Source organism: Mchenga conophoros, linkage group LG23, assembly GCF_057382185.1.
Source record: "Mchenga conophoros isolate Kocher_MC1m ecotype Shallow Benthic linkage group LG23, M_conophoros_male_GT1.1, whole genome shotgun sequence".
NCBI lineage: Eukaryota > Metazoa > Chordata > Actinopteri > Cichliformes > Cichlidae > Mchenga > Mchenga conophoros.
In genome coordinates, this window is record NC_140547.1 from 21,255,616 (window position 1) to 21,279,310 (window position 23,695).

General features: G+C 39.2%; 1 protein-coding gene across 1 annotated transcript; it reads left to right on the forward strand.

Annotated features, from left to right (window-relative positions):
* The first annotated feature begins 85 nt into the window (after positions 1–85).
* On the forward strand, positions 86–23,500 carry LOC146547165 (uncharacterized). The gene is made up of 19 exons (XM_085264986.1): positions 86–134; positions 3,544–3,638; positions 3,764–3,831; positions 4,234–6,022; positions 7,289–7,462; positions 8,101–8,274; positions 9,100–9,146; positions 9,305–9,828; positions 12,170–12,238; positions 13,393–13,502; positions 13,585–13,683; positions 16,411–16,492; positions 16,659–16,878; positions 17,150–18,980; positions 19,899–20,072; positions 20,293–20,466; positions 21,818–21,973; positions 22,378–22,424; positions 22,587–23,500. The coding sequence occupies exons 3-19, from the start codon at positions 3,771–3,773 to the stop codon at positions 23,129–23,131; spliced, it is 6,276 nt and encodes a 2,091-aa protein (XP_085121112.1). The 5' UTR covers positions 86–134; positions 3,544–3,638; positions 3,764–3,770; the 3' UTR covers positions 23,132–23,500.
* Positions 23,501–23,695: the final 195 nt, after the last annotated feature.

Below are 23,695 nucleotides of genomic sequence, written 5' to 3' on the forward strand. Positions count from 1 at the left end.
TAAATGGACTGATTTTGCAAAACTTCCCCCAAAAATGCCTCTTTGGGTGTTTCCTTATTATAACGTTTAGCCTCCCTCCCTTGCCAGAACTCGGTGTTACAGATGATGGTCTCCGGGGGAAGCTCCATGTGACGGTAATGAAGACAGTTTTGTTTTTCTCATTAACAGCTCTGTAGTTCATGTTAAGGGAGTCAGAGCTGGACCTGTGAATGTGGGCTGAAGGCGACTGACATTTACATCCACTTCAGTGTGTGTTTAGTTTTCACCAATGTGTGAGGAGTCCATTGTTGTTTGTTGTCACTGCCTTTAAGCTTCGATCTAAAGACCTGAGAATTTCTACTCTCTTGAAATTCTTCTGTTTTATTTGAATAGTTCCTTTTTTCTACTCTACAACTTTTCACAGTTTTCATATTTTCTCTGTTTTATAATTGTTCTTGTTTTTTTATGCTTCTGTTCTGTTTTCTTACCTTCTTAATTTTTTTCTGAATGTTTGTCCCTTTCCTGTTATTATCCTGTGTTACCTGTCTTTTAGTTATTTCATGTTTTACTGAAAACCTTTGTTTTACTGCTTTCTTTTGTGTCTGCTCTGTCTGATTGTCTTCACCTGCGCTTCATTATCCTATTGATTGATTTGCTGCATGTTTGATTACTCCTGCTTATTTTTTAATGTATCGGGACTGTTCTTTGCTCACTTATTCAATTCTGGATCTATTTTGTGCTGTTTGTCAGTGTAGGTATACCTGTACTTGAAAAGATGCTTAGTTGCTGGGTAATAAGAGAGTTAAGGGAATCTCACGGGCTACTTTTTGTACAATGTTATGTTACAGCTGGATTTGAAAATGAAAATGAAGTTTAAGGTTTGTCCTAAAACACTATTGTAACTTTAGAAGTTATAAAACAATACATGGTGTTACATAACTTTTAAAGCTGTTGATCTATTTCAGATCACCAGCTCAGATCAGAAAAAAATAGACTAAGTTGCGTAACATTTGTAAAAGCACAAAGTTGCACAACCACAGACCGTCACAGTAACTTTCAGTTATTGCAAGAACAGAGTTATCTGATTATGAAACTCTAGAGCTCCCCATCCTACCCTTTCTCAAGGTGGTGTCCTCACTCAGTGTGTGTGTGTGTGTGTGTGTGTGTGTGTGTGTGTGTGTGTGTGTGTGTGTGTGTGTGTGTGTGTGTACAATCCAAGAATCAGAGCAGCAGAAGTGTTACTCAGTCATTGTTGCTGCAGATCCACTTACTGATGACTTTACTTTACTTTACTTTACTTTACTTTACTTTACTTTACTTTATTGATTATATAGAGCACTCTTCACAGGATAAAAAACACAAAGTGCTTCACAATAATATAAAACAGATAAACATAATACGGTACAATCAAACATACAGCGCAAATCTAATTAAAAGCTAGTCTAAATAAGTGAGTCTTAAGATGATGTTTAAAAGAATAAATACAATCCAGGCAGCGTAGAGATGGAGGGAGAGAATTCCACAACCTGAGGGCCACCGCTCTAAAAGATCTATCACCTCTGGTTTTAAAACATGTTCAGGGAACTACCAACAGCCTTTGATTAGATGATCTCAGGCTGCGAGAGGGAGTGTGAGGTTCTAAAAGATCAGAAATATAGGCAGGAGCGTCATGATTCAAAGCTTTAAAAGTCAGGACTAAGATTTTAAAATGAATTCTAAAATGTACTGGAAGCCAGTGTAATGAGCGTAACACTGGTGTAATGTGCTCTCTTTTTCGTGTCTTAGTTAAAAGCCTTGCAGCAGCATTCTGGACTAACTGGAGACGGTCAAGATTTCTTTTGCTCAAACAAAGAAAAAGACTTTTACAATAATCTAAGTGAGAAGAAATAAAAGCATGGGTAATCATTTCTAACTCTGATTTAGACAAAAAAAAGTTCACAGTTTGGAAATATTTCATAGCTGAAAAATACAGTTACTAATTAATCTAGAGTGTTGCTCTAGAGACATGGCAGAATCAAAAACAACATGAGATACCTGAGGCTCGGGTGAACAGATGATCCAAGAGAACCAAGATGCTTTTTGATTATAGCTATCTGGCTTTCAGGGGCAATAATTAATGTTTCTAACTTCTTAGAGTTCAACTGCAAGTAGTTTTCTCCAAGATACTGTTTAATGGAAGCTAAACATTTTATGAAAAAAGGACATTTTATGGACTTCCATCGGCTTAAAAGAACAGTAGAGCTGAATATCATCAGCATAAAAGTGATAAGACAAATTAGGGAACTGCCTAATTATAAGTCCTAGGAGTAACATGTACAGGAGAAAAAGAATTGGTCCCAGAACTGAACCCTGTGGGACCCTTCATGTCAGGTCCTTAGAGTGTGACATAAACTGATTTGCAAAGACACTAAAAGATCTGTTGGAAAGGTATGACTGAAACCACTCCAGCGCAAGACCGGACACACTGACAGTGACTATGTCCCGGAGCCTGTTAATCAGGATGGTATGGTCAACAGTGTCAAAGGCAAATGTTAAGTCCAGCAAAACCATGACTGTGGATGCTCCGGGGTCAGCCGACATCATAATGTCACTAGAGACCTTAATTAATGCGGTTTCTGTTGAGTGACACTTACGGAAACCAGACTGAAATTTGTCATAAATGTCACGTTTTTCTAAAAAAGCAGTAAGTTGATCAGCAACTGCTTTGTCCAGAATTTTTGACAGTAATGGGAGTTTAGAGATAGGCCTATAATTCTTAAGCTGTGTTGGATCTGAATGGATGACTGAATCAGTCAGCCTGTTGTAGAAACACAGAGCAAAAGGTAGATGGAGGACAGGTTGAGCTTTGTAAATGATCATTTGTTATCTCCTGCAGATATAGTTTCAATATGCAGGCCTCTTACTCGAAATAAATACTGTTGGCTCTCCTCCAAGAGGAAGTAATTTTAACAGTTTGTGCCAATACTTGGAGCGGTTGTTGCAACATGTGGTGCATTTGTTACACAGCCAAACTGGGTTTGACCAACCAAAAGTGGATATTTTTAACCTCTGTCTAAAATTATCCAAACCATTTTAAGATAATTAATTATAATACTTAAAATTAATATATTTTAAATATAATCATACTTTGATTATCTAAGTTGAAATCAGATGTTGACATATTTCTAAAATATTAAATTTGACTTCTTTTCTTGGTGTGCATAGTATTTTGATGATACTATTGTGTTTATTACTCTGGTATGACATGTATTTATGCAGTAATTCTGCATGACATAGGTATTTATTTCATAATGTTGGTCATTATTCTTCACATGAAATAAAATAATAACCTTGTTATGAAATCTGCCAGATAAAAACAACTGGAGATAAAAATCAAATGACATGTTATGTCATATAAGGCAAAATGCAGACACAGTGTGTGAAAAACTACATCCTATGCTTCAACTTATAGAAAAACGTTAAGCAGTAATAACTTAAAGTAAATATTTTATGTATTTTCTGCCAATTCTTCTTTACAGTGTTTATTCAGTTTATTGATGTTTGTGGACACTTGTTTGTGCACAGCTCTCTTCTCGGTCAGGTTGAGAATTGGACTTTGACTTTGATTCAGTGACTTCAAGGTGGCCAAAACAAGCACACACCATCACCCCTCCACCACTGTGAGTGATAGTTGGTATTAGCTTTTTGTGCTGATATGCTGTGTGTAGGCTTTTTCAAATATGTAACTATGCCAAAACATCTCCAGTACTTAATGTGCTTCATGTTTTCTCTCTTTTTTTTATAGATTAAGAATGGAGAAACCTACTGAATATAAACAGATGGACAGTTCAACTCAAGAGGCTTCACCAACAGGTAGGATATCAATAGTTTGTCTGAGGAGTTGTCATTAACACGGAAACATGTATACACTGATCGATGAGAGCTCTTGTTGTTTTCAAAGAGAACTTGCTGGAAGGGCCACCTCACAATTTCTACCAATGAATCTTTTAAACTCCTTTTAGTCAGATACGCTTCAGGTTGTTAACCAGCAGTAATACTTCAGAGAGGAAAAGGGTTCTTGGATCTGATGAGACACTGTTTCTGTGTGTCGATGTTTTTTAATTCATTTAAAATGAATTTACGGCATAAAAACAAGAGATCTGAATACTTTCTTAATTGACTCACAGATTCCCAGTGAATTAAAGAAATGTTTTGGAAGGTCAACAATTGACTACAAGTTGTCAAATAATCTTATAATGTTGTTTTGTCATTCAGATGGTCCTCTAAAGTGTGAGTCAGAACTCAAATCTAAACTAAAGAGGGAGCTCCGGTGTGCGTTTGAGGCGAGCACCAAAGGAGAAAGCCCAACCATTCTGAATCTGATATACACAGATCTGTACATCATAGAGGGAGGGACTGCAGAGGTCACTGATGAACATGAGCTCAGACAGATTGAAATGGCATCCAGGAAATCAGACAGGCAAGAAAAAACAGTCAGACAAGACAAGATCTTTAAAGGCTCACCTGGAAGAGAAGAACCAATCAGAACAGTGCTGACAAAGGGAGTGGCTGGCATTGGGAAAACAGTCTTAACACAAAAATACACTCTTGACTGGGCTGAAGACAAAGCCAACCAGGACATCCAGTTCATATTTCTGTTCACTTTCAGAGAGCTGAATCTTTTGAAAGAGAAAACTTTCAGCTTGGTGGAACTTGTTCATCACTTCTTTACTGAAACCAAAGAATCAGGAATCTGCAGCTTTGAAGACTTCCAGGTTGTGTTCATCTTTGATGGTCTGGATGAGTGTCGACTTCCTCTGGACTTCAACAACACCAAGATCCTGACTGACCCTAGAGAGGCCACCTCAGTTCATTTGCTGCTGATAAACCTAGTTAAGGGCCATTTACTTCCCTCTGCCCATGTCTGGATAACCACACGACCTGCAGCAGCCAATCAGATCCCTGCTCAGTTTGTTGACATAGTGACAGAGATCAGGGGGTTCAATGACCGACAGAAGGATGAATATTTCTGGAAGAGATTCAGAGATGAGGAGCAGGCCAGTATTATAATTTCCCACATCTTGTTATCAGAAAACCTCCACATCATGTGCCGCATCCCAGTTTTCTGCTGGATCACTGCTACAGTTCTGGATTCTCTTACAATAAATAATGAGAGCAGTGATCTGCCTAAAAGCCTCACAGAGCTGTACATCCACTTCATGATGGTGCAAGTCCAATTGAAGAAGGTCAAGGATGAAGGATCGGAGACAGATCCACCCTGGAGTCCAGACAGCAGGACAGTTGAGGCTCTGGGAAAACTGGCTTTTGATCAGCTACAGAAAAGAAATCTGATCTTCTATGAATCAGACCTGACAGAGTGTGGCATCGATATCAGTGCAGCCTCAGTGTACTCAGGAGTGTTCACACACATCTTTAAAGAGGAGAGAGGACTGTACCAGGACAAGGTGTTCTGCTTTGTCCATCTGAGTGTTCAGGAGTTTCTGGCTGCTCTTCATGTCCATCTGACCTTCATCAACTCCGGAGTAAATCTGCTGGAAGAAAAGAAATCTTGGTCATTTAAACTGTTTGGAATTAAACACAAGCAAAAAGTCTTCTACCAGTGTGCTGTAGACAAGGCCTTACAGAGTCCAAATGGACACCTGGACTTGTTTCTTCGTTTCCTCCTGGGTCTTTCACTTCAGACAAATCAGACTCTCCTACGAGGCCTGCTGACACAGACAGGAAGTAGCTCACAGACCAATCAGGAAACAGTTCAGTACATCAAGAAGAAGCTCAATGAGAACCTGTCCACAGAGAAAAGCCTCAACCTGTTTCACTGTTTGAATGAACTGAATGATTGTTCTCTAGTGGTTGAGATCCAGCAGTCCCTGAGTTCAGGAAGTCTCTCTACAGATGAACTGTCTCCTGCTCAGTGGTCAGCTCTAGTCTTCATCTTACTGTCATCAGAAAATTATCTGGATGTTTTTGACCTGAAGAAATACTCTGCTTCAGAGGAAGCTCTTCTGAGGCTGCTGCCTGTGGTCAAAGCCTCCAAAAAAGTCATGTAAGTGAGTGTGTGTTCATACCTTAAGTTTTAAAATAAATTTGAGTCAGTGATTTATTTTTTTCACTGGTGCATCACTGGTGTTGGCATCACTTTCTATCTTTGGCACAATTTGTATTCAGAAGTTAAATAATTAAAGTTAATTTGTTAACTGTTCTACGACAGTAAACCGTAACACTGCAGAGGTTAGGTTTCAGCATTTATTTGATACTATTGTGATAAACACACACACACACACACACACACACACACAGAGCGAGAGAGAGAGAGAGAGAGAGAGAGAGAGAAAATAGAAAACAAAAAGAAAACTGTTAAACCAGAAATTTAAACTGTTTTGAGAGTTTAGGTGCAGTTAGGCAACGTTCACTTCTTTGATGTAAGCTGGAGCTTCCAGAGGAAGCAAGAACCAAAGAAACATTCCATCTCCATACAGAAGTGCCCCACCCATGGCTGAACATCCTTTGCAGCTGCCATCAAACTGAATCATACTCCTTTGGTCATTCCATGTGAGATCTGAGTAACATCTCACTCAATGATTCATGACTGCCTCCAGCATCGCTGTTTCACTTTTTCCTCTATTTCTTCTTATCTGACAGGTTTTCTATTTTGTGAGAACTATAAATTTCACCGGCATGCTATATTTTTCTCAAGTCCATTCATCCCCTCCTTCCCTGTTTATGCTGCAGTTACAGTTGAATATCCTTTGAGTGTATAGGCTGTAGTCTCCCTGGAAAAATTACTTACACATTATCTCTCTTATTTGCCATGTCGTCTGCTATCATCCTTCCTCCACTCATCTTCTTTCAGTCCTGCCCCATGTGCTTCCTGCACATGCTGATTGTTATACTAATTTTTAAGTTACCAAACATTTAAAACACAGCAAACTTTCAGCACAACATTTTCATTCAGCTCACACAATGATTGCTAAACATTGCTCCTACCGTCACTTCTGCAAAAGCTCCTAAATGAATCACTAAATGAATAGGTGCATTGTTGCTTGTCTGAGCTACTTCAGTGTACGATTACCTCCATACATCATACATACTAAAATTTGGAAAGTCACAAATGGCACTACAGACCTGTCTAGTTGGATACTGGTCAACCTAGTACAATTAAATCTACCAGTTCCGCATTGGTTTTCATTCGTTTTTGCTAAGAAAATTTGAAGTGTTTCACATTTGTCCTCAGTATTTATTGTTTTGTTTTTCCATTTAATTGTGCAGATTCAACATTAAAGGTGATTTAATTAGATTTTTTTTTTTTCAGACTGAATGACTGTCAGCTCTCAGAGAAAAGCTGTGAAGCTCTGTCTTTAGTTTTCAGCTCCCAGTCCAACAGTGTGAGAGAGCTGGACCTGAGCAACAATGACCTGAAGGATTCAGGAGTGAAGCTGCTGTCTGTTGGAGTGAAAAATCCACACTGTAAACTAGAAACTCTCAGGTCAGGCTTTAGACTTTTTCACCCACAACAATTTAAAAGCTGAGTTTTATCAGTGGATAAACTGCAAACTCATTTAGAACTCCATTATAAAAAAATCTTTGCCAAAATAAATATGTAGGTTCATCTGCTGTGGTGACCACTTGAGAGAGCAGCCAAAAGAAGCATATTAAGATATGATTTGTTAAAGGTATCTAAACCTGAAGGTTCCTTAGTATAACACTTTAGGACAAATTATTGTTAGTTACTTTCAGTCCAAAGTACCACATAGATTTTATTTGTACAATGCCTGTATATCTCTTGTTTGAAACGGCATTTCTAAAGGTCTGCTTCAAAGTATGTAGTTTGAAATTGGACAGCTGGCCCAGAGACACTGGCATGTTAAAGAGAATTCCTTCTCCCCACCATCACCAAGAGCTTTTCTCTGGGGCTCATCCAGTTGCTGGAGTTAACTTTCTAATATTGTTAGGCCTTACTTGAGAACTGTTGTCATCTATGAGGATTGTCATGTTCTAAATCAAGCTAAATTGAATTGGAGATTGAAAGGATGTATGACATTGTATGTGAAAAACAAACGCAAACCAATGAAAGCAAATCTTGAGTGAAGTATTCACAGATAGATTGTTGTTTTGTGTCTATAGTCTGTCGGGCTGCCTGATCACAGAGCAAGGCTGTACTTATCTGGCCTCAGCTCTGAGCTCCAATCCCTCCCGTTTGAAAGAGCTGAACCTAAGCTACAATCATCCAGGTGACTCTGGCACGAGGATGCTTTCAGCATTACAGAATGATCCACAGTGGAGGCTGGAAGCTCTCAGGTATGGGGAAGAATGTCTAATAGAGCAGAAAGTGCTTCACTTATTTCCTGTTTCATGCGTGTGTGTGTTATGACTATTCATTGAAACTTGTCAAGTTTAGCAATAACAACAAATGTCAATGTGAGTTTGATTTATATTTCACACTTAAATGAATTTTAAATTAAGGTGCTTGCCATAGAATTAAAAAAAAAACTATGACCTTTTAAACTGTAGTTTAGATACACACACGTATTAATTGTAAGCCTGTGAGATTAAAAAGGGTTTTGAGATATTTGTAATAGACCTCAAGCCATTGGGCAGCTCGTTCCGATGGACAACATGTGGGGGACCAAATCAGTCACCAGTGGGGAGAGTTGTCACCTCCTATGGGCAAAATCTTGTTGACTCTTTGCTTCTCAACCTATTGGTGAAATACCCAGGACATTAACTGGTGAGACACATAGCTGATGGTTTTCAGCTCACTTTGGCCTGGGTTCAAGCTTGGTTAATTGATCCTCCTCGTGAATGGAGGTAACCATAATTGACTCCCGATCTGTGTTTGCTGGGGCACCAAGATATGGAAGCATAGGGTTGTCCAGATTGCAAGAGCCCTCTGCAGCCAGGGAGTCCAACAGAAGTTCATTCTCCTGGATGAACCTTCCAGTCTTACTGTTTTCTTGCTAAGTCAGTCCAGAAATCCTCTACTGTGAGCTAACAGGGACTAGTATGCATATTAGAACAATGTAATGTCCTTGTGTGTATGAACATACATTCTTCATACACACACTAAATGCATGTTCAGCATGCACATAGACTGTGCTTGTCTGACCCCCCTCTTCCTTTCAGGGTGGAGCCTGCTGGAGTCCAATGGTTGAGACCAGGTCTGAGGAAGTGTAAGTGTGTTTTTTAATATGATTAATGAACACAAAAAACACTGAAACATTTTCATCAGTCATTCATTTCTCTGATGTTAGTAGTTATCCAAGTGTCAATCAATGAACAGATGATGGATCAATAACTGCAGCTGGATTGTGTTTGTTCTCTCCATCAGATTCCTGTCAACTCACAATTGACACAAACACAGTACACACAAACCTCAAACTGTCTGACAACAACAGGAAGGTGGCACATGTGGAGGAGGTTCAATCATATCCTGATCATCCAGACAGATTTTACTTCTATCATCAGCTGCTCTGTAGAAATGATCTGACTGGTCGTTGTTACTGGGAGGTCAAGTGTAGAGGAACCGTTAATGTAGCAGTGATTTACAAAGCTGGAAGGATACAAGATGATTTTGAATATGTTTTTGGAGTTAATGACCAGTCCTGGAGTCTGCTCTTCTCTGATGATGCTCCTCGTTCTGTATGTCACAGTAAAAAAGAAATGTCCATCTCCTCCTCCTCCGTCTCTAACACTGTAGCAGTGTATGTGGACTGTCCTGCTGGCACTCTGTCCTTCTACAGAGTCTCCTCTGACACTCTGATCCACCTCCACACCTTCAACACCACATTCACTGAACCTCTTTATCCTGGATTTACACTCTGGTCTCCTGGTTCCTCAGTCAGTCTTTGTGAAGTTTAGCACACCTGGATATTCATCTGATTGGTGTAGTATATCAATCAGAAACATGTTTTCAGACACATGGATAAATTAAGTTTTAAACAATGACTCTTTGTCAACTTCTTTGTCTTTAGTCCTTTTAAGATGGAAGCTGGGATTATTTCATGAAGCAGATTTTGTTTTGTCCTTTTTTCACTCAAACCTTCACAGTGAATATTATTATGTAGCGTTTTTTATGAATCTGAGTCAAGAACCAGCTCCTCTGCATCTTAGACAAGCCTGAGCTCATTCATTGTTGTTGTTGTTGTCGTTGTTGTTTGCTATTTCTTTTTAAAAAAAATTCATTTTCAACTTCTCCACATATTATTACTGTTATTGAAGCAGGACAGGAATTAAGGGAGATTTTCACAATAAGAGGACATTTTGGGTTTTGTTTTTATTTTCTCCCAAATAATGACAACCAGCCTGTGTGGATGTTCCATGACTAAATAAACGGACATTCAACAATTCTATCTGAATTGAAGATATTCAGCACTCATGATCACTCATGTCTCTGCCATTCTATGAAAATTACTGCTTTTAAAAATAATCTAATGAAAGAAACAATAACTTCTAATATTAATCAGATAAATGTGAAAAGGTCTGATGTAACTAACATCTCATTTAACTCTTTATTGATGATCATTTCTTGCACTCTGTTAGTGGGAAGATGAATTACATGAAGTCAGTTTAATGAACGCAGATGACAGAACTGTTTTTCATTCTACTTTTTGTAATTGCACTGATACTGATACTAACAGTGATTCCTTGAAGTCACAATATTATCCTGCTAAAGTCTGTATTAGTAGATATTAAACATTTCTGGGAGTTAAATTAAATTGTTATCAGCTACCTAAATATGTAAAGAAGTGAAGTAGTTTATAAAGAAAAGCGTCTGGAGTTCTTTAAGTTACTTGAAGACGTTTCACCTCTCATTCGAGAAGCTTCTTCAGTTCTAAGGTCAAATGGTGGGGAGTCCCAGATTTAAACCTAGTGGGAGTATCCCCCCACAGAGGGACAAAAGGACCCCCTGATGATCCTCTAATCGCCTGAGCCAAGGTGTGACACTGGGTGTGGGTCCCAATCAGCCAGAGTTTCGGGTGAGTTCATTGTGAAACCTGGCCCCACCTTATCATGCGAATTCCTGAGGTCAGATGGCCCAGGATGTGAGTGGGCGTTAAGGCGTCTGGGGAGGGAACTCAAAACTGGATTATAGATGGCAGAGAGTTGGTGTCGTAAACCACCACCTCTGTTTAAAGATGGTCGCTCACAGTGGCCATAGATGGCTTCTTTCACTCCTCTTTCAACCCATCTGTCCTCTCTGTCCAAAATGTGAACATTGGCATCCTCGGAAGAGTGTCCTTTATCCTTAAGATGCAGATGGACTGCTGAGTCTTGTCCTGTGGAGGTGGCTCTTCTGTGTTGTGCCATGCGCTTGTGAAGTGGCTGTTTGGTCTCTCCAATGTAGAGGTCTGGGCATTCCTCGCTGCACTGTACAGCATACACCACATTGTTAAGTCTGTGTTTTGGCGTTTTGTCTTTCGGGTGAACCAGTTTTTGTCTGACCGTGTTGCTGGGTCTGAAATGCACTGGGATGTCATGCTTGGAGAAAACTCTCCTGAGTTTTTCTGATACACCGGCTACATAGGGGATGACTATGTTGTTGTTGTTGTTGCATTTGACCTTAGAACTGAAGACTCTCGGATGAGAGGTGAAACGTCTTCAAGTAACTTAAAGAAGTCCAGACGCTTTTCTTTGCAAGCTCCTTTGACTACGATGACCTGGATGACTGAGAACCTTCACAGACATATGAAGTAGTTTATGTTTGGAGCTGTGTGTTTCACTGTGTACATTGTGTTTCATTGTGTAATTACTTAAAGTTAAAGGTTGATTTTTAGTTTTTGACTTTAATAAAGACATGTTTAATTCTAGCCCTGCCTCTACCCTTTGTGCCTGTTAAGTTTCTTTGCTACAAACACACAAACACACAGAAACCATTGAAATTGAGTGGAAAAATTGTCTGACAGGTATATAAATGATGAAAATCAGTCAGCATGAGCCTGGCAGGAAGCTGGATGATGGACTGATATGAGGTGGAGAGACAGTGGTATGACATTATATTTATGTCAAGACTCACATGCTTGAAGAAAAATGTAATGGGTACAGATATTCATTGGCACTTATGTAATAACATTTTTCGTGCTCGTTTTACCCTCATGGACTCTGTTTTTAACAGTTTGGTCAGAAACATAAACAGCCTGCTGGAGGTCATTTTGAAGGATCTCAGAGTGTAACTTCTGTTCCTCTTTGCACAAAGGTCCAAGTACCAATCCTGCAGCTGGGTAAATGCCCTTCTACCACCCTGTCAGCTCTCCTAGTGTGTCCGGTATGTCCTATAGGCATCGTACAGGCATTTACACTAGGACAGCCTTAAGAGTGAATCCATCGCACTGGCTGAATAACTGGATAGTTGGTAAAGTACGTCAGTGGGTCATCCTCCTCATCTCCAGATTCTGATTCCAGTACAGAGGGCATGTGAGTGGGCTTCGGATGTTGCTCATTTAGAACTTTACAGAAAGCATTTCCTTCCTTTTAAAAGTTTCACTTCACGTTCCTGAACTTGGTGTCCCAGATGATTTTCTTCATGTGAAGCTCTGTGTTAAGGTAACGGAAGCCTGTAATGTTTTCCTTGCTAACATTATAGGTTTGAGAATCTTTTTGAAAGTGAAAATAATCAGATATTATCAAAATTATCAGATATCAGATAGGTTAACCTTAAAAATGTGTCTGTGTGTGTGTGTGTGTGTGTGTGTGTGTGTGTGTGTGTGTGTGTGTGTGTGTGTGTGTGTGTGTGTATTAGCAGTACTGAGTCCAGTTCTTAATGTAGCCTTCAGTATCTAATGTTGAAATTGCAGTGTGCATGGACATGTTGTGTTAAAATCACAAAAAAATCTGTGTATGAATTTTTGAATAGTTCAGGCTTGTAAATCATATGATACAAATTTGTGACCTCTATGAGGATTATTTCCCTCTATAGTTAATGTGCATCATCAAGCTATGTTCGGTGTATGTTTCCTTTTGATGAAATATCTCTGGAAACAAAAATTAAAGGTTCACAAAACAAACTAAAACAACAGGTTGCTTTTCTTTTGTTAGTTGAGTTTTAGTGAGTGAAAAGTCATTTTTCTTATTAAGAAGAGAATCTGAGGCAGAGATCTGAGGTCATGTGTTTGTTTGTTTCTGTTTTTAACTGAACATTAATTGAATAAAACTTCCAGTCACAGTGAATCTGTGTGTCAGTGAAAGCATCGCGTGTGCTTCATGGCGCCATCTAGTGGACTGATAGTAGAAGTAGAGCAGCTGATGGCAGCTTCCTCTGCCTCACACTGCTGTCTGACTGCATTCAGCTGACACTGCTGGTTTTCTGGTTCATCTCAGTGTTTGGACAACATACAATGCAGAGGGAGAATTTCAGTTGATGTGCACATGAATGATTAGTGTTTCCTCTGCAGGTGAAGGTAGAAAGTGTGTGTGAGCTGATGTGGATGTGAATTCAGCAGCATGGATCAGTGTGAGGACAGAGAGGAGGGAGTCCCTCCCTCTAAAACCACTCTGTGTGGGGAACATGAGAGCCAGACCAAAGCTCAGAGGTGAGATAACCATCTCTAACTGTCCATGACTTTTTCCATGTCACAGCTCAGCGCTCACATCACTCTTCATCATTATTCACAGGAACCAACCTGGACCTGAACCCAGCTGTGTGTCCTTAAAGAGTGACTGGTCAAAGAGTATTGGTGCTGATTTTAAAGGACAATGCTCTGCTGTGGAAAGGTAATCTATATCTGTATATATGTTTATTTTTTTCAGTAAACTTTCAAAAAAAGGGTTAATGCCAGATCAGCTTTTCACGTATCTATAATCAAATGTAGTATGAAGTCTTGAGTGAGGGTTTTTTTTTCCAGAAACATGGCATGGGAAGCATGTGAAAGCTTTATGATGTATGAGGTATTTGTCAATAAACCAAACTGAGATGAAGTCTTCAAACAGCTCTAGACTCTGTTGGTGGTTCTCAATGGCATCATCAGGACAACTAAACCTTTACTACCACAATGATATGACTCAGTGCTCATTTCCACACATCACTTCATGGACCTTTGGCTCAAGTCTCTGTGTGGGCAGATTTAATGTGAGCTGTCCTTATCACATTTTTTTAAATACATAAAGTGTGTATTTTCTTACCTGGTTCATCTTCTAAAAGTGTCAACACAAGAACTAGAGAAGAAATAGACATCAAGCCCCAAAGCAGCCTCACATTTTGACATGATAGCAAGATAAACAGGATACTTATGTGTCATCAAGGCCCAAGCACTGACATTGCAAAGGTCACACTGCATGTGCTCCGTTTATTAGTAGTATTTTTAGTATTTCTTCACGTCACTATGCAGGCTGCAAGTAGAGGTAACATGGGCCGCGAAATAGGGACACAGGCATTAGAGCCTCTTAATGCGCATTTTGTTTAGGTTTCCACCAGGGTGGAATTACCAAAAATAGAGAGAGCATAGCCTAATATATGAAACAGGAAAAGACCGCCGTGTAATCCATTTATTTCAACAAAGTAACGGTAACTGTAACAGAATACAATTACTCATATTTTGTATTTTAAATACGTAGCGGCGGTGCATGTATTCCGTTACTCCCCAACACTGGCCAATACTGATCGATAGTTAGAGTGCTAGGAATATTTAGGGGAGGTTGTCACAAGTTGATCACAACCACCCCAATAGTGGTCTAAATAAATTAATGATGAAAGTTAAAACTTTTCATTGCTCTGGTGGCATAATGACTCCCTAATGAAACAGGAAGTTTTTGTTAAGAAGTTAAGAAAGCTTTAAAAAATCATAACTTAAAACCTCTGTCATGATGAAGCTTTTGTGATAGTTGGTCCTAATGGTGGAGATGCTAAATTGGGTTTACAGCACCACCTACAGAATCTCAATGAGGCATCTACGAAACTGTTTCATCTGCATATATGAAATTTGATAGCCTGATGTAATAGCTCAAGAAAAAAAAACCCTTTTTGATCAATACTCTAAACTAGTGCAGTCAAAATTAACGCATTAACGCAGATTAAGCTGTCATCACGATTAACGCGATAAAAAAATTTAATGCTATTAACGCATCTGGAGTGTAGAATGCCTTAAAATCCCTGTAATTTTTCTGTCAACGCATTTCAGACAGTTTGCCCGCGTAGAGTTACCTTTGTACATGTGCAAATGGGCAGTTGATCTGGTAGTGACGGGCAGCTGAACCAATCAACTCAATATGGAAGATGATAAACACACACTGGCCCTCTCGATGGGAAATTTGAGTATTAAAAAAATAACCAGACGGAAGAGACGAACAACATAAAGTATTATGCACATAGTGCTGGAAGGAATTATCTTTTCACCGAAGCACTTCCAGCTTAAAATATCCCATTGACGCGAAGCATACCTTAGCTGGGGATGGTGCTTTTTTTGCTCATGGAAAATGAAATGCAATTAATATAGATTAAAAATGAATGAGATTTAATTGTGATTAATCAAAATTAATCCACAGTAACCCTGTGATAAATCTGATTAAAAACTGTGATTGTTTGAGAGCACTAATATATATTATATATATTATATATATATATATAATATATAATATATATTATATATTAGTGTATACTATTACTATATAGGTTTTTTAAAAAGTTGTATTTCACAGGAGAGAAACTGTGCTAAAAGACAGAAGAAAACTGTTTAAATTCTCTTTGAATTGCAGCATACATTCTTTGTGTTTATTCTCCATTTACTTCTTTATATTGCATAAATGTCAGTTACAAGCTTAAATATAAAGTTGAAAAAGTGTAATTGCAGCCAGGCTATTGATCAAGTAATTGTGATTAATCGCAATTAATTACAGAAAATTGTGAGATTAATTAGTTAATTTTAATTAGTTAATCTATTCACAGCTATTCTAAACATAACAGGAAGTCAGTCATTTTCAATCTAAGATGCAAGTTTTGGTTCAATTTTTGCCATTTTCTGGTCTTGTATTTATCAAACTTCTCCTCAAAATTGGAATGAATAAACAAGCCTAATCTAAAGGCTTTGGTGATGCTAAATTGTAAAGCTTTTGAGTTTTCAAAGAATCCGTCCACAACGGATTGTCAAACTTTGATCATTTGCCAGGGGAGATTAAACTGTCATATTTTAAATGTACTTTGTCCAGTCTATCCCAAATTTAACATATAAGATGGTATTCTGTTTCCAGAGACATCTACAAGCCAATATCAGCTAATGCTTAATGTTACTTCCAGGCACCGGGAAATCAATATTAACTGATAAAATCACATATGAAATTTAAAATTTTGGATCCAGACAATACACAGCAAAATAAGATGTAGTTGGTTTTCTTATACACAATCTAATGGGCACAGTCAGTTTCATCGCTTCTTGTAGTTTTAATTTATTCCTGTTTTTTTTTGTGGAGAGCCATAACATGAGCCAAGTCTTCATGATTTCTCCACAGGGTGAACAAGGAGAGCTCAAAGGTTTCCACTGATCAGTCTGGCCAGCAGCATCACCACATAAAACTTAACTCAATATTTATGGTCAGTACATGTGCAAAAACTACTTTTGCTATTTTCTATTTTGTTCACAGTGATCTCTATGCTGCACCTTTTAGACTAGTGTAAGGACAGTGTGTCTAACATTGATCCAATTTTTGGCTCCGGGATTTCAGTATGATCAGGTGAATCATAGAGTATTCTGTTCCAGCTACTGGAGGAAAACATTATCACTTTTGTGAAGAATGAGCTGAAGACGATCCAAAGAGTTCTGGTTCCAGACTACATGGAACCATTTGAGCGTCAGAAAAAGGATGAGAACGTGTTTGGAGTGAATGAACAGCAGAGAAGCAGAGAACCCTTCCTAAAGATCGCACTACACTTCCTGAGGACAATGAAGCAGGAAGAGCTGGCTGACCAACTGCAGAGCAGTAAGAGTATTTCTCTAAAGATCTTATCTGCTGGAAAAATTAGAAATTTTCTAATAGTTCAAGAGAATAATTCCCTAGTGTAGTGTTTTATACATTTACTTAGTAAGTGAAAGGTTGCAGGTTGGATTCTGGAAGCTGAAGACACAAATGAAGCTTGTGCATAAGTTCAGTAATGACACATCTGTCTACTACCCAGGTGTTTGATGGCTAGTATATTCATCACTTCCTCTTTGCTGTACAATAACTTAAGTTATTTCTTATGTGTTTTCAGAAATGTCTGCTCCAATTTGTACACATGATCTTAAAACTTTGCTGAAGAAGAAGTTCCAGTGTGTATTTGAGGGGATCACTAAAGCAGGAAACCCAACCCGTCTAAATCAGATCTACACAGAGCTCTACATCACAGAGGGAGGGACCGCAGAGGTCAATGATGAACATGAGGTTAGACAGATTGAAACAGCATCCAGGAAACCAGACAGACCAGAAAGAACAATCAAACATGGAGAATTCTTTAATGCCTCAAGTGGAAGAGATCAAACAAACAGAATAGTGCTGACAAAGGGAGTGGCTGGCATTGGGAAAACAATTTTAACTCAGAAAATCATTCTGGACTGGACTGAAGACAAAGCGAACCAGGACATCCAGTTTATATTTCCATTCACTTTCAGAGAGCTGAATGTGTTGAAAGATAAAAAATTCAGCTTGGTGGAACTTGTTCATCACTTTATAACCACAACTAAAGACTCAGGAATCTGCAGATTTGAAGACTTCCAGGTTATGTTCATTCTTGATGGTCTGGATGAGTGTCGACTTCCTCTGGATTTCAACAACAATATGATTCTGACTGATGTTGCAGTGTCCACATCAGTGGATGTCCTGCTCACAAATCTCATCAGAGGGAACCTGCTTCCCTCTGCTCATCTCTGGATAACAACACGACCTGCAGCAGCCAATCAGATCCCTCCTCAGTGTGTTGACATGGTGACAGAGATCAGAGGGTTCACTGACCCACAGAAGGAGGAGTACTTCAGGAAGAGATTCAGAGATGAGAAGCAGGGAAGCAGGATCATCTCTCACATCAAGACATCACGAAGCCTCCACATCATGTGCCACATCCCAGTCTTCTGCTGGATCACTGCTACAGTACTGGAGGAAATGTTGAGAACCACAGAGGTGAGAAAGCTACCCAACACCCTGACTGAGATGTACATCCACTTCCTGGTGGTTCAGGCCAAAGTGAAGAAGGTCAAGTATGATGAAGGAGCTGAGACAGATCCACACTGGAGTCCAGAGAGCAGGAAGATGGTTGAGTCTCTGGGAAAACTGGCTTTTCATCAGCTGCAGAAAGGAAACCTGATCTTCTATGAATCAGACCTGACAGAGTGTGGCATCGATATCAGAGCAGCCTCAGTGTACTCAGGAGTGTTCACACAGATCTTTAGAGAGGAGAGAGGGCTGTACCAGGACAAGGTGTTCTGCTTTGTCCATCTGAGTGTTCAGGAGTTTCTGGCTGCTCTTCATGTCAGTCTGACCTTCATCAACTCTGATGTCAATTTGCTGGAAGAAGCACAAACAATCTCCAGTAGGTCTGATAAAACACATTTCTACCAGAGTGCTGTGGATAAGGCCTTAGAGAGTCCAAATGGACACCTGGACTTGTTCCTCCGATTCCTTTTGGGTCTTTCAATGCCGACCAATCAGACCCTCCTACGAGGCCTGCTGACAACGACCGAAAGAAGTTCACAGACCAATCAGACTCTACTAGCATCCCTGCTTACACGGCTTAGAAGTAGTTCACAGTTCAACCAGAAAACATATATCAAGAAAAAACTCAATGAGAATCTATCTACAGAGAAAAGCATCAACCTGTTCCACTGTCTTAATGAACTGAATGATCGTTCTCTAGTGGAGGAAATCAAACAGTCCCTGAGTTCAGGAAGTATCTCCACTGATAAACTGTCTCCTGCTCAGTGGTCAGCTCTGGTTTTCATCTTACTGTCATCCAAAAAAGATATGGATGTGTTTGACCTGAAGAAATACTCTGATTCAGAGGAGGCTCTTCTGCAGCTGCTGCCAGTGGTCAAAGCCTCCAAAAACGCTCTGTAAGTTATCATGAAATCATCAATTATTTTTAAACACATGCCTGTCTTTAACAGAACACAAAATTGTATTTGTTATTATCAGGTTTGCTTATAAATTCCCTGAAAAGCCTTCAGTTGATCCAAAATGCAGTAGGGGTACTAACAGGGACTAGAAAGAGAGAGCATGTTTCTCCGATATTGGAGTCTCTTCATTGGCTCTCTGGTGAATCCAGAATCAAATTTAAAATCTTTATAATCACATACAAGGTCTTGTATAATTAAGGCCCATCTCTTAATAGTACCATATCACCCCATTAGAGCTCTTTGCTCTCAGACTGCAGGCTTACTTGTGTAAAAAGTGTTTAAAAGTAAAATGGGAGGCAGAGCCTTTAGATTTCAGGCCCCTCTTCTGTGGAACCAGCTAACAGTTTGGTTTAAGGTTTAAGGTTTAAGACTTTCCTTTTTGACAAAGGATATAATTAGGGCTGGATCACGTGACCCTGAGTCCTCCCTTAGTTACACTGCAATAGGTCTAGGCTGGCAGGGGATTCCCATGATGCACTGAGTGTTTCTCCTTCTTTCAACCCTTTTCACGTACCATGTGTTTATACACCACTCTGCATTTAATAATTTGTTATTATCAATCTCTAGCTGGTTCTCCCTGAGGTTTCTTCCTGTTAAAAGGGATTTTTTCCTTTTAAAAAAAAACATAGAAAAGAGGAAGTTTTTCCTTACCACTCTCGTTAAAATGAGCATTTTAACGAGAAAGCATCAGACAGTCATATGATTGTTGGGGTTTTCTCTGTTTTATCCGTGTTATTGTAGGGTCTTCGCCTTATAATATAAAAGTAGCAATTGCTGTTGTGATTTGCTGTTATATAAATAAAGCTGAATTGAACTGCAATGACTTGGTCTATTTTATTATTGTTGTCTCTTCAGGCTCAGTAGCTGCAATCTGTCACATAGAAGCTGTGAAGCTCTATCCTCTTCTCTAAAATTAGAAGACTGTGGACTGAGATCTCTAGACATGGGTAACAATAAACTGCAGGATTCAGGATTGAAGCTGCTGTTGGCTGGATTGGAAATTCCATACTGTAAACTGGAAACACTCAGGTCAGATCATATTTGTCAGATCTATGTGCCTATCAGCCAAATGTTTGAATTTCCCTTCCATAAATAATAATTTCGATTTTACAATGGCATATTTAGATTCACATATTTTGTTTTTTACATGTGCATGCAAGAGGGATGATAATGTCCATAGATTATGTATTTTCAAGAATTCAGGTAAGACGGTTTATGTTTGTTTTCTTTTTCATTACTCTCCAATCAGATTGAGCAACTGTAACCTCTCAAAGAGAAGCTGTGAAATTCTGTCCTCAGTTCTCAGCGCTTCATACTCTATTCTGAGAGAGCTGGACCTGAGTGACAATGACCTTAAGGACTCTGGAATGACCATATTGTCTTCTGGACTGGATAATCCACACTGTAAACTGGAAACACTCAGGTCAGCGATTTTAAAATGTACAACTTCTCATGGTTACCCTGTCCTCCAGGTACAGCCCCCTCCTCTCTTTCTCTCTCTTCCTTATTGCTCTAACTTTTCTCTACCCTGCCTGTGTGAGTGTGAATATGAGTGGTATCAACCAATGTTTTTCAGTGGCAGGCATGTTTCCTGGAGTCCTCTGGCAGACACTTTTCTCCTATCTACAGATTAGCTCCGTACTTAAACTGTTTAGACTACTCTGAATCAACTGGAACCAACTCTAAGCCAGCCGAACCCACTCTTACCAACTCCTGTTGGATTGTTCTCTGGATTCAATTCCCCTGAGTTCAGTCAGTACTTCTTGAGGATAGGAAGAGAGACTGAAGAGCTGTTCTGGTTTGTAGCTTGTCCCTTGCACACTGAGAAGTGTCCTAAATATTCTGGAAACTGCCTTCTCACCAAATCAAACTGACCTCTTTTATCTAAGTACCATTTGCTTTCAGACCTACTAAATGAACTAGTTAATACTGATCAGTTCTCTGGCTCATAGCAACTCACTGCTCGAGTACAGCAGAATCCAGGTCAGTTAAGTAGCAGAGGGGGTTGTTAATCAATTTCAGCTGCTTTGCTATAAATGAGCTTAACAAATTGGAACCTACAAAGTGTGCATGAGAAGCCCGATTGGTATTTGTAGATTGGGCAAGTTCTCCCTATGCAAGTGTAAAATACATGAAAGGGGTCTGTAGAAATGACAGAGAACATTATGCATGTAACATCATTCAGCATGATCATTTTGGTGGTGTGTCAGTGATATCTCACTGAGGGATCCAAGGACCTCTACAAGCAAGACACCATGACTTGCACTGGGTATCAGAATGAACCCACTTGGACCCACTGTCAGACACTACACTAGGTTCTCTTGGTGTATGGTCTAAATCCAATAAACCACCTCTGGGAAATTATGTTTTGGTCCTCCGACGTCACTAGGTTACACCTCAAACTGACCAGGAGCTCAGTGACACCCTTGTCCAGATCTGGGAGGAGATCCCCCTGAACAAATATCTAAAACCTGATATTGTCAGACATGCTCTCAAACGCACACTACAGAGTACCATTTTGAGTTACTGCAGTGAAATTTCAACAAAATGGACTAGCATGTTGCTTTTTTTTAGTAGATTTTTGGGGTTTTCTTGGAATTCAGTTCTCCTTAGATTGATCATTTTCGTGACCATCAAATGATCTGGCTCTTGGTGGCGTTCGATTTTAGATCAAAGCGACTTTGTTTCTCCTAACAGTGCCATATAAAGAATACACTTTGTATTTAGCTGCCATGCTGTTTTCTAACAGTATCTGTCACATGTTGTTTTTTCAGGCTGACAGGATGCCTGATCACAAAATATGGTTGTACCTCTCTGGTATCAGCTGTGAAGGCCAACAACTCCCATCTGAGAGAGCTTGACTTGACTTACAATCATCCAGAAGAGGCAGGAGTAAAACTATTAGAGCAGCTAAGACTGGAAATTCTCAGGTAGGGAGAGGCCTCTTGATTCATTTAATCAGTAATAAAATATACCAAAATGTCAGGTTGAAATGATTACTTATGATTACTTATGCAATATCTAAACTTATTTGACTAGGTTATATATATTTTTTAAAAGTAATAAAAGCAAAAAAAAAAAAACATAACGGTCTGATTGAAGATACTTACATGACAACCACAGGAAGGGACTTTAGACACATTTTCTTTAAATGTGTCAAAATGTTTGACTGTTCCAAAGGAGAAAATGAACCTCAGTTTGATTTAAATGAACTAAATAATGCACTTTAAAAATTTAAAATAAAAACTTAACAATATGTGTATGAGAGCAATGTAATGTCCATGTGTGCATGCTGAAAGAGACTGTGCTGGTCTGAACCCCCTCCTCCTTTCAGGGTGGAGCCTGCTGGAGTCCGATGGTTGAGACCGGGTCTGAGGAAGTGTAAGTGTGTTTTTAATGTGATTCATGAAAACAAAGCGGCACACATTCAACCATGTTCAAACTCTCACATGACATCTCTAATGTCAGGAGTCATCATCAAAGTGTCAATGAACACATGACAGATCAATAACTGCAGCTGGATGTGTTTGTTCTCGCCGTCAGATTCCTGTCAACTCGAAATCGACACAAACACAGTGCACACAAACCTCAAACTGTCTGAAGACAACAGGAAGGTGACACGTGTGGTGGAAGGTCAGCCATATCCTGATCATCCTGACAGATTTGATTATTGGCCTCAGCTACTGTGCAGAGATGGTCTGACTGGTCGTTGTTACTGGGAGGTTGAGTGTAGAGGAGGAGTTAACATATCAGTAAGTTACAGAGCAATCAACAGGAGAGGAGACAGAGAACACTGTGTGTTTGGAGAGAATGATCAGTCCTGGAGTCTGAGCTGTTCAGATGATGGTTGTTATTTTGTCTGGCACAATAATAAAAAAACATCCATCTCCTCCTCCACCTCCTCCTCCTCTGTCTCTAACAGAGTAGCAGTGTATGTGGACTGTCCTGCTGGCACTCTGTCCTTCTACAGAGTCTCCTCTGACACTCTGATCCACCTCCACACCTTCAACACCACATTCACTGAACCTCTTTATCCTGGATTTACAGTCTTGTTTCCTACTTCCTCAGTGAATTTGTGTACAGTTTAGGATGAGGTAGGGGTATTCAATTCAAATTAAACATCCAGCAAGAGAAAATACAGCAAGAAAAGTCCAGAATATCATAAAATTCCACATTCATTATAATTTAGTGCAATATATTTTAATGTAGCACAACAGTTAGATCAAAGTCTGTGTATAGTTAATAACTGGCTGTCAAGTAAAAGAAATACAGTACAATTCAACAGGATTTAATTTTCACAATGACCTGGAGGGTACTCCACCGATAAAAGATTAATAAACTGCTCTTTCCTTTCCTTGTAAACATCTTCCCCTTCAGTCCTTTAAAGATGGAAGCTACGATTATTCCAGGACCTACATGTTGTTGTTCTGTCTTTTTGTTTACATGTTCCCATTTTGTCAGGGAGCTTTCTTTGTGTTATTAAAACTAAACAAATGAATAAATGAACAAACTACATGATGTTGCTTTACTCATTATTTCATGGGTGTTTAAATTATCAAATTATTTTATATTAATATTGTGTTATAATTGTACTGATGGCTCATCAACAACACTGATACCAACAGCCTCATATTTATGAGGTTGAAATGGAC

Coding starts and splice junctions, on each gene's coding strand:
- LOC146547165 (XM_085264986.1), top strand. CDS start 3,771: ATGGAGAAACCTACTGAATATAAACAGATGGACAGTTCAACTCAAGAG. Junction 9,829..12,169: donor CCTCAGTCAGTCTTTGTGAA/GTTTAGCACACC, acceptor CTTTGCACAAAG/GTCCAAGTACCAATCCTGCA. Junction 16,493..16,658: donor AACTTAACTCAATATTTATG/GTCAGTACATGT, acceptor ATTCTGTTCCAG/CTACTGGAGGAAAACATTAT.